The following is a 12,018-nucleotide window of genomic DNA, read 5'->3' as shown; positions in this document are numbered from 1 at the left end:
ATTTGAGGCCCCTCAGTGCACTTTTGTAGCACTGTTAAGACTGGGGAGGTGTCTGGAGTGAACTATGCATCTCCTACTGTGCCGTGCAGTTGGAGGCTTGTGAATTGGCCCTGAATAAAGTGCTGCGTTCTCCTTCTGGAAATAGGCATAGGGTTGCCCCATGTTGGCTGTGATAGATTGCGCTGACCACTGTGGGTAATTGACTTACCATGCAAACAGCTCTGCTGAATTTTTTTGCTTGCATCTTTTTTTTATTTTTTTGTTGTTGTTTTTATTTTTGGATGCAGATTGCCCATATTTATACATAAAAAAAGTGTCTTCAGAACAGAGACACAATAACTTGCTATTAACCCCTTATGGTACACAAAGAATTCAGCGCTTGTTCAAATGCGTTTCTTGTGAAAATACATTGGAGAGTGTCAGTTTCCTTCTCCTGTTACTTCAGTCAGTTTGGATGAGCGGGTCCAACCTGTCAGTACATTTTGACCCCTGTCTCGTGCCCCTCATTGCAACAATAAGAAAACTAGCATCGCTTTTTTTGTGGGACGGAAATTCCTTTAACCTTAAAGGGTTAATGTATAAGTAGGTCTAACTGTAACGTACAGAGCTGCAGTAAACATGCAGTGCATTGCACAAGAAGCATGGGGGTTAAGCATACATAGCAATGTGACTTGTGGATAAAACCTGAAACCACACAGGCATGAGGGCGCACACGCACGTTGTTCACAAACATGTACCATATCGCATCTACTTTCAAACTCTTTTGTTAATCAGTAACCCCCTCTGTGTCAAGGGGCAGAAACACCAGAACGCACTGGTTTTGTAATAGGCTGGCAGATGGGCGAAGCGCTGTTTAACAGGTGGGAAGCCCGGCCAATTTAAAGGGGGGCAGCGGCTAATGAAACGTGTCAGTGACTTGCAGCCAGTGCTGCCTCTCTCCTCCCCGGGAAACCCGCAACACCGCTCCTGCACGCACACGTGCACGACACCAGCACCCGCACACACGTGTGTGCGCCCATAAGCGAGCATCTTCACACACACCCTTTCTGGCACACATGCAACCTGGTATTCTCCTCACTGACCAGAAGTAACAATCCTGATATGCTTATAGACAGAAATAGACTCCATAATAACAAGCCTAAAGACAGGCCCTTATACTCGCATACATGCCACTGTATTGTGATGGAAGTTTACTACAGTAAGGTCGCACAGTCATTTCGCAATGTCCTTTGATGTTACAATAATGATTTATCACGCTTAAATGTGATTTACCATGATCCCTGCACTAATACACTCTGGTAAGCGTTTGCCTTGATAAAGATACGCGTATGCACATGCATAAAATGCACAGCCTCAAGACATACACATACAAAGGCTGCGTTACCCTACAGTAGGAAGGCAAATATAAGCATATACACGACCTTGAAATAAGTATCGGGCCACAGAAATAAATGTAAAATCTGGCATTTGCCCAGTTTACCAGCACGTGCTTACTTAACACCTTGGTGGTATCATCATTAGATTCAATTAGATTCTGAAACGATTTCTCACTTGTGTTTGTTTATTATTATTATTATTATTTATTATTATTATTATTATTATTATTATTATTGCAAGTTTATTTTATAGTCACAAAAAATGAAATGCAAATCTTGGGCTAAAAGGAGCGATTATGTGTTAAAATATCATCAAACAATACGTTTATTCTGGTTTTGTATAGGCTGCTGTGCTGTAACAGAAATGTAACGGTTTCTTTAAGAGGCTGGCGTTTGGGCTGTTCTTGCTGAACAGATGCCCCCCCCACCCCCCACCCCCCGTGCAGCACCCTTTGTGCGGAGCTCGTATTAAAGCGATGCCCTGGTCAGTGAGGCTGGAAAGTTTTGAGACTCGTTCTAGGTACCGTACCTGCACAGAGAAGTTCCGCAACCCACCCCTGATCCAAGGTAGGTACCGATTAACAGTGCGGTTGATAAATACTGGATTTTCTATTTATTTATTTTGGGGGTCTGTTAAACAAGTGCAGGTAGACAGCGAAGTTTATGCGATTATACAGCTGTTTCTAAGGACTTGCAACAGGTTTCCGAAAAAACGCTGTTTGGGACACGAATGACAAGCGTGTTTGCATCTGATTTAAAGCGCGTGCTTCGCGATTTACCTTTGCATGTACGACATTCGGTTTTATAAATAGACTGCAAATGTTTTTTTTTTCTCTATATTGTAATAGCAACAATTGGATACATGCTGCTACAAAAAATCTCTGTGTTTATTAGTTTAACTTGAGAATTCGGGTGCATTAAGAATATAAGTGTGCTGTCAGAATTATATTTCAACAGAGCACCGTGATTATAAATCCAATCCACCAGCACGCCAGACTAATGCAGATCAATATTTGGCTTTTTAATATCCTCTATGAAGGTTTTATTGAGTTTATATTAAATGCATTCGCATATATGTTTATATGTTCTGTGTATCGCTAATAGAAGCTCCTTGTGTATGTGCAACCAAAACCTTGCCATTTGAAACGCAGCACAATCGATCTGAAAGATCGAAGCTAGAAAACATTTAGCTAACCACCGCCAGCTCCCTCCGGTATAAATTACGTTATGGAACATTATTATTTTCTAATACTGCTAATAACGTGTTTTTGAATAGATCTGATGGCTCACCAATGATAGTAAATCTCTTCTGTTTTGAATCAGCGGGCTCTGAGTACTTCGTTATCTTATAAAGGATTGACTTTGCTTGCTCTCAGATCCATAGCAATACCGAGTTTCCGGTGTATTGACTCTTGCAAACTTTCAGACCCCTGGTATCTCTCTAATGTATTGCATTTTCTCTCTCTATCAAATCTCCAATATCGAGGTCTCTGTAATATATTGCATCTGCTGGCTCTCCCATCCCCTGTAACATTTTTGATGTACAGTATTGAATGTGCTGGCTCTCAGATCCCCTGTAACATTTTTGATGTACAGTATTGAATGTGCTGGCTCTCAGATCCCTGGTACTGATTTTTTTTCTCTATTGTGTCAAATGTGCATTAAGTAGTGTGGTGTATTGGTACATTTGATTACACCTTTACCTTGCTATGCTGCAAGTTACCAGACTTTTAGCTTGCTTCACTACACTGTACAGGGCAGAGGTATCCTGTAATAAAGTTCAATAAGGGCATGGTTATGAACAATGCTGAACACTGCCACACACGCAATACCTTAGCGAGACAGAGGCTCAATTGTTTGCTGTCGTTGTTTCAATACAATATAGCTGTGACGGTTCCAAAACAGAGTTCTTGTCTTGTTTTTGATCCCTGCTCCGCAGTGAGACCTGGTGGCTAACATTCAATCACTGCAGGCTGAAAATGAGTTTTATTTGTTCTATTATCCCCTAATGCTGAATTTTTAGTGCTGCGGGAGAAGCTGGCAGCTGAACAACAGATGTTAGTGACAGAAACTATAGAGAGGGCTTCTACAAAGTGCTCATTAAAATGTATCGAATGAGCTGGAAGTATCAGCCTTGGTTGTAAACCAGCTGTTTTGCAGATGGCTTATGTTATTATTATTATTATTATTATTATTATTATTATTATTATTATTATTATTATTATCGTTGTTGTTGGAAGACATGAGGTTATCAAATGCAGTTCTCACATTGACCTAAATGTGTTGCCGTGGACGACCGCTGTTTGTTTTATTTTGTATAGCTTTTCCCACCCACTCCGAGTTGAAAGGTCACGTTGTCACATGATCTGAATGGAATGAAGGCGGCTGTTCTGTGCCCTGCAGTTAGGATTCCCCAGGCAAGCTCAAAGCTGCTCAAGGAACAGTTGCACAAAAATCATGGCTGAGGAAAAAAAGACTCCTTGCATACCACATCTACCCATTCTAGGTTTTAATAGGAGCTTGATTAGCCCCAGCTTATAGGTAACAAGCTCAGGCGTGTCTTATTGTATGCATAGTACAATCAGGAACGGATCAGACTGCTATGCAGTGGGAGTCTTATTACCATCCCTGAAAATGATAATAGCTAGACATGAAAGCAAGACTGTTCAGCTCCTTGCAGGAGATCAGTAAGTTCTTGCTCGTTTTTGTAATGCTAAAGTAGATTCTTTTCACGTTCCTCGGTATTCCATCGAACTCCATATGGTAGGGGAGTTTTTCTCTAGTAGTTTCAAATTGTTACTAGATTTGCTTTGAAGGCCGTTCGATTGTGTATTGATCAAGTCTAGAAAAACCTATTCCTCCAAACTGCAATGCATGATCATGTAAAGACGGTAAGCAAAAAGAAAGAAGTGATTGTGTTTATGTAGCTTTATCAGTAAGTATGCAATTCTCTCTCAATTACTGTTCCATACTTCGCTGGATCAGCACTATGCTACTGGATCTTGGATAGCAAACGCACACAGTCAAGGTGTCGCTGGAAGTTGCTCTGTCACGTGAAGTCCTGTTGTCTGTTTTCAATAGTCTGTGCAGCGTGCACATTACTCCTCTATGCTGCTGGGGTCTCTGCACTGTATTAAATGTGTAGATATGAAAATGAATGGAAGTTCAGGGCTTGCAGCAGATGCCTTGTATTGAGCAGGCATCCCTGCTCTCAAGCCCAGATGTCTTTATTTATTCACAGTAATTGATTTTACAGTGCTGCTTACGAGAGGCCAAGCAAGCTGTAAATCAAAGCTCATCCCTGCTGCCTCTGTATTGTTATTGTTAAGAACAGCTCCTGTAAATAAGATAAAGACCTGCTGCTGGAAAAGGCAAGGTTTGCAAGTTAATACCTGTTTTTTTTTTTTTTTTTCCTAAATGAAAACAAAACGGCGATGCTTCAAATGAATACCTGAGTCCATTAAACAAGGAGCTTTGCGGAGATGGGAATCAGACTCCTATTTCAGAGCAGTTTCACCCTTTCCAAGTTTTATTACAAGCTTGATTAGTCGCAGCGTAACAGGCACAGGTATGTCTTATTAAACTCCTCATAGAATCAGGAATGGATCAAACTGCTACGCAATGGGAGTCTTATTTCCATCCCTGCTTCGGCATTCACCTTGCCTCGGCAGTTCTGTATCAAAACTGCTAATGTTTTACGAGCTAGAAACCACAACCAGAGAGATGTAGGCTCTCTTAAATGAACCTCTGGTGTAAACTTAGCACTGGGGCAAATGCTTTCAGGGATGGAAATAAGACTCCCATTGCATAGCTGTTTGATCCATTTCTGGTTTTTACTATGTTTCAGAACCTATGAATATAATTCAATCTCTTTAGTCTAGTAAAATAAAGATGTTTAGGGTTGGAATTTCAATTGAAGTTTTATAAAATCTTAAAGGGGACAGAGAAAACGAACCAGAGACACGATTTCAAATTTTAGCACAGGAAGTATACAATTTTAGAAGGCTCTAGTTGATTTTAAAAAGTGTCTCTATGTGGATAGCAATAAACACGCAGAATAGCTTCTTGGGTGAAGTTGTACTATAATAGCTAAACAACGACAAATAAACCAAGAACAAATATTATTATTATTAAAGTAATTCTGGCCAGACGTACTGCATGTGTCGGGGAAAACGCTGCAATTCATTTAGCAGACCGTTCATTTCGTTTGGGATTAGAGTTGACTTTTCTGCACCTGCCTGACTAGGATCCTATTTTTAGGAGGCTCCTGACATCCGGGTCTGGGAACCCCATAGCGATGAAACCAGAATTAATCAACACTTGCTTGCTGGTCAGTATTGAGTTCTGCTGTAATGTGCCAGGCTGGAGAAGGTCTAGAGAATGCGTGGCTGCTGCAGAAGCTCATGGAAACATTACTGTTTAACCAAAGCTTTAAAAAAAACATTTACCTCCAATTAGCATAGCCACACGCTCACACCGATACTATTTTGCTGTTGTTTCCTTGGCTTTATTTTCAATTTAACCTGTAGTGGTGTGACATCATAAACTAACTCCTAGTGTTCTCCAGACAAGTTCAAGGCCAGGTAAGGACAGATTTAGAGGAATTGAGGCACTCTCGATGATTAGAAATAAGACCAGGGAAAGGTGGAGCAAATATCTAAAATGACATTTAAATCCGCTTGCACTCCTAAAATAAGATGTTTTGCAGACACCCAGGATGCAATGAGATGCAGAAAAAAAGTGTGTGTGTATAATATATATATATAATGTTAGGACTTCCAGCCTGCGGTTGCTTGTTTGACATTTCTGAGTCCCTTTTCTAATACTAGAAATATGAACCAATAGGCACTAAAAAAGCTGAGCTTGTTGTTCCCCTCAAATTGATTTACTGACTGGTGTATCGTATTGTACTTTTAGTACTTTACCGCATGTCAGTATATTAACAGTCTTGGCAATGCCAGCTACTGCCTGTGGACACAACGCTTTTCTCTGAGCACGCTGGCACAGAAATCACTGAAGTGCTGCAGGAGTCGGAACGAGCTGTGTGATATTCATCGGCTTCGGGTACTGCTTGTCCCTGGAGATGGAGAGGGGCAGAACTCTGTCCGAGGGGATTGATCCTCCTGTGCAGTGGGTTAGACTGCTACACCAACTTAGGTAGGGGTGCAATCAGAAACCAGTGTCCTAAATGAGGAGAGGTAAATGCGAACGACAGTCAATGTGTTTTAATGCACTTAAATATTCAAAAGGGAGAGGCATGACAGCTTTCATATACAGCTGAAAATGTTAAGTGTGGAATGGGCAGAACTATTGTGCAACAGGAGTCTTATTTGCATTCCAGATTTTATTTTAGATTGATTTATCCTGCCACCACACTTAAACACTCTTGTCCAGACCCGCTTCCTGTGGCACATGTATCCAGGACACCTTTTTCTTAATCGTCATATTTAGTGGGGGTGGGGGGGGGGGTGGGAAGCAACCTGCACAGACTAGTATTGACTGATGTTATGCTTGGAAGATGTCTTTTTAAAGATGTTTTTTAAAGTTGTAATACTAAATATGTATCACGTCTCCGAGCCTGAAACAGAGCTGCGGAAATATCTGTGTTCAGGACTACTATCCTGAACAATCACACTGAGTACTGAGCGTCGTCGCCGAACGAATGTTATTGCACGTTAATAATCACTTGCTAACACAGCCATTGTACATTGCTGTTTTCGTAATATCTGAAATAGCTTGGCTGGGAATTGCAGGACAAAGCGCAGTGCCAGGGCCATTATTAAGGTGTCAATGTCATAATTATTATTGTTGTTCAGAGTGTAAGTCAATCCCTGCACCTCCCTTCCTAGGGAAATGAGACGGAACCCAGCAGTAGACCGGTAGAAGGTTGACAGAGAAGATATTTTTATGAGCTAGAAGCTTGCTTGACATGGTTTGTCGAAACTGGCCCCCTGAGATAAGCCTTATATACACCAAAAAAAAAAAAAAATGGATATGTAAAGCAAAATAAGCATAGTCTGTTGATAATGAAAGTAAAAGATCCTCCAGGTAAAATAATTGATTTATTGATTTAATGTATATAACAAGTACAGATTTTATTGCTATTTATTTAATAAAATCTGCTTGCGGTATAAAAACGTCTCTGTTATTAGATTAGGAAGCGCGGAGTGGAAATAAACAGGTTGAATTTACTGCCTGAAGTGTCCCTTTCTGGGAACGGTTGCTGAGGATGGCAGCCAGGCCCGGCCCATTAGTTGACTGCCCAGTCCAGCTGAGTTATTACGAGAGACTTAATAAGGAGCTGGCAGCTTCACAGCTCTGCACTGTACAGCATGCAACTCGGAGCTCGTAAATCCAGTCTCGCAGAACGCCTACAACACCGATACTTATTGATGTGGTCGTTTATTTAGAACGAAAAAAAACCAACACTATTTTTATTATTTATTTCTTTTAATTTTCCTTTACACTCTGCTTTATACATTACGCAGCACATATTTTACTTCTTTTTACTGGTGTCCTAATATGAGTAATTCGGTTTTGGATCATGGCACAGCTGTATTATCAAAGCCATTGATTATACTGATGCATTTCCAAGAAATTGTCACGACAGTGCAGTGAACGTCTGTTTTTATTTTGCTTTATTTTCATTGTACTTTCAGGAGTCCAGCCTTTTGTCCAAAGGAGTTATCTCTACATTCAAAATCAAGGCGCTGAAGCTGGAATCCAGCATCCCATTGGAGTATCCTCGGAGCAGCCTTCTCAATCTACCTGCAGGACGAGTGGGGACTGGGCAGGGAAGCAAGCCTGACCGCTAAAGGAGATGACTGGACCTGGGGTCAGCTTCTAAACAGACCGCAAAATATACCTTCACAGTCAGGAAGTTACTAGCACAGTCTGACCTTAAACAATCAAACAGTCCTTACATATATGAAGTCTGTATATATATATATATATATATAGATATATATAGCAAATAACAGAATAAGAAAGGTCACACATGCATAGTCAATCGATACAGGCATACAAAAAAACAGTGCATACAGTCCACACACCCAGCCAGAGACTAACTTGCAGCTGCAAGACCGGTCCGTACACACAAAGAGGCAACCTGTATACGCACAGCAGAGCTCGCAACTTCTGTAAGTTCTGCCGCCTGGTCCCCTGGACGATGAGTGATGCCCCCACCCTGGACTACGAGCTCCTGTCCCCAGGGCCCTCGGATGGGGCCCCCACGGCCGGCCCCAGCCTCTCGGGCGGCGCCGAGCAGAAGACCGCCTTTGCCTTCGTAGGCCTCCTGCTAGTCTTCCTGGTGGTTCTGGTGGTACGCTGCTTTCGCGTGCTGCTGGACCCCTACAGCCGCATGCCCTCGTCCTCCTGGGGCGAACGCAAGGATGGGCTGGAGAGGGGTCAGTTTGACTACGCGCTCGTGTAGACCACCCCCGCCCGCGCAGCCCACACAACCGCTCTTAAACCATATCTACAATGCCTTTTAATGCTGCGTAGGCTTCAGTTTCCTAGGCTGGCCACAAGGGGGAGAGGGTGGGGTTTGTTGTACCTGCCTTTCCAGGACTGGCCACAAGGTGGCGCAATCCCTGCTAAATGTTTGTGAAATTTAGTCGAGCCTCCTTTTCTGTCTTGTTTTCGCACTGTCCAGTTTGAGAAGCACCATGTTACTAATATATCATGTTTCCAATCTAATCTGCAACCGACATTAAGATGATGGTAAACACACGCCAATAAGTACCTGTTGGCAAGTTCTTTCACCTGGATGAAATAATTCCGTGAATGAGCATTCTGCATTTGCACTTTGCGGTTGAATACCCCCCTCTAGTGTCCATTGCCTTGAATACTCATTAGGTAATTTATTAGAGATGTTTTACAGTGCTGGGTGTTTCCATCAATGCAGCTAGAATTGGGACTTCACCAGCATGGATCTCTGATCTCTCATTTCTAATGGAAACGTGGCATTTGGGAGTCCCATTTCACCAGTGGTTCTAGACTGTAACTAGGGCTCTAGCGTTGATCATGAAACAAGATCTCACTTTTTTTTCCCCCATATCTTGAATGAGGCTCTGATTCTGTTCATTGATATTGTAACAAAAAAAAAAAAAAAAAAAAAAGTTCAGTTCAATTGCTTTTCCCGGATTTAAAATCTTAATGACTCGTTGCAAAAATGTTATAACCCGTTTTGCAAATAATCATTTCCTCAAAATTACGATTAAATGAAATCAATTTAACTTCACTCGCTGTTTGCGTTCGGGTTTAATTAAGGAGCTGTCTTTTTTTCTACATTATCAATGGAACAGATTGATAGTGTCAGTCAAGTTACAGGAGAAAAAACTAAAGTGAACTTGTTTCACAATCAATCAATCATATCATAATCAATCATATTTCATCCAGGTGAAAGAACTTGCCAACAGGTACTTATTGGCATGTGTTGTTTCACAAGAGTTTAATTGAAAAGTTGGCTCCAAAAAAAAAAAAAAGGGACATCAGGTGACCAAAAATAAAAAAAGCGAAAAATCAAAGAGCCCTAAGTATCAGATACTTGCATTGCAGCAAATGCAGCGGCTAGAAATATGGTTTGAAATGCAGACAGTTTATTTCGGTAGGCTGCGTGGCTCAGTGGTTAGAGCTGATGGCTGGGAGCTTGTGGATTCCATATCCAAGCTCCCCCCCAACCCCCCCCCCCCCCCTGCCAAGGAAATGCTGTGTGTTCCTAACAGCAAAACCTCTCCATTTCAAAAACCATTTGAATTGTAACTTTAATGCATTTTATGAATTGAGTTTCGATTTGAATTAAATCTACCTGGTTTAAAAAAAAAAAAAAAAAAAAAAAAAAAAGTGGTATAATGCATTTATTTATTTAAAAAAAGGGAGAAAATAACAGTACCTGATGAAACAAGGGAGAATACAAAATGAATGGCAAGGGTATCTACAATGATATCAATAAATAAGGTAACATCTGCAAACATAAATATGAAGGATATTATCACTGTTAAGTTTATTTCAGACCCCTCTAGGGCCCTCTGAGTGTGTGGGACCCCTGCACAGGTACCCTCAGCCACAGCCAAGGATACTAATTATAAATCATAATGCAGGTTGTGGATGGGGAGGAATATTGCATAGAACTGATGCGGACAGGGAATGGCGTCCCTTCCTGATGTCTATTGTAACACTATGAGTTTCCTTACTATACAGCTACTATACAGCTTGCTTTGTCTCTGAAATGGAAAGCCTTATGTTGAACTTTTTTGTATCAGTGTTGTCTTCTGTCTGATGAACTTTACACTGGCTTGAAGCCTATTTGAGGAGACGTTTGGTCTTTATTGTGTGTGGGGGGAAAAAAAGATTTGTAAGTAGTATTTTTCTTATTCTGTCTTTTTGTTAAGCTGGGTCAATACTATGAAATAAAGGGAAAGTATATTTCTTCATCACCAGCTGCCTGGGTTTCTAGTTCATGCTGTCCTGCTTGCATTGCTTAGGATATCATCCTGAAAGAAGGTGGACCATCGCTTTAAAATCAGCAGCTGCAACATTATCACAGGAATTTTTTTTCTTATTTTTCTCATTTCAAATGTGCAAATATATGAAATTTGCCAAATTAAAGGCTTCCTGGTACTTCCTGTTTTGTAGGTCACTTTCACTTCATTTGACACAATGCAATCAGATCCTTAAACCAGTGTTTATGACTGGTGCAAGTGGAAGACTAATCTTCCTGCAGGCTGAAACATCACCGACTAGTCGACTAGAAAAGGGATGCTCAGCCTCAGAGACTGATAGTGAACTAGCCGCACACTTCACTTTCAAAGCAGCATCAGCAACCCAGTGATATCTTTGTGTCTTTAAAGCTTATGCAGCAGACTAGCAATGTTGAAATGCAACATCAGTACTTGAATTGCATTCAGCTGTTTGAATTAAACAAATTGTCAAGTGCGCTGTTTCAAACGGACAGAAGTGCAGCTGTGGTTGCAGTCTGTTACATAGTAATGACATTTTCAAATATTAATAAATAGCTCTGGAAAGATCCCAAGCAGTTTACAAAGCCGTGTGAACTCAAGCTGCATTTATGTAATTTGATTACACTGCATTTAGTCCTTCGCGGGTTAACAATGTTAGAGCAAGTTATCATAACAATGTAGTTAGACAGAAAATTCAAATAGATCACGGCAGTTAAAAATGCACCAAAAAATTACAAAGTAGTTTCTCCACAAAAAGAGAACCATGGGTGTTCGGCTCTGGCAAATATAGTTGTTTTACCACTATTCGGTAGAGCGTGAAGATGTCCTGTTTCATTACACAAATGTTTGTCATATTTTCATATAAATTACTGGACCACAATGTTTAAAAATATAACCCACAATCCTTTTATTGCCAAAGATGTTTCCGATACAAAATGCAAAAAGACAAATGTGACAGGCAATAAAGCGGCAGTACAGTTTCAAATGTATGTGCCTAAACTTTAACAAATCGCAGTAATCTCTTTATTTTCCAAAGAAAAACACAGCTGTTTATTTTCCCGCATAACAAGGAAGCACGCTGAAGGAAAAGCCTCGATGTGACCTGAACGGCTCAACCCAGGTAAGTTTTTAATACTACCTTAAAAAAAACAAACGAACAATAATAATTATTAAAATAAAAT

At 40.8% G+C, this 12,018-nt stretch overlaps 1 protein-coding gene across 1 annotated transcript; it reads left to right on the top strand.

The window, feature by feature from the left end:
* The first annotated feature begins 1,859 nt into the window (after positions 1-1,859).
* LOC121300552 (cortexin-1-like) lies at positions 1,860-10,813 on the top strand. The gene is made up of 2 exons (XM_041229124.1): positions 1,860-1,943; positions 8,036-10,813. Exon 2 carries the CDS (start codon positions 8,374-8,376, stop codon positions 8,806-8,808), a length of 435 nt encoding a protein of 144 aa, XP_041085058.1. The 5' UTR covers positions 1,860-1,943; positions 8,036-8,373; the 3' UTR covers positions 8,809-10,813.
* Positions 10,814-12,018: the final 1,205 nt, after the last annotated feature.

The sequence above is a fragment of the Polyodon spathula genome, chromosome 26 (assembly GCF_017654505.1).
Source record: "Polyodon spathula isolate WHYD16114869_AA chromosome 26, ASM1765450v1, whole genome shotgun sequence".
Taxonomy (NCBI): Eukaryota; Metazoa; Chordata; class Actinopteri; order Acipenseriformes; family Polyodontidae; genus Polyodon; species Polyodon spathula.
This window is presented reverse-complemented; position numbering and strand designations above follow the sequence as displayed.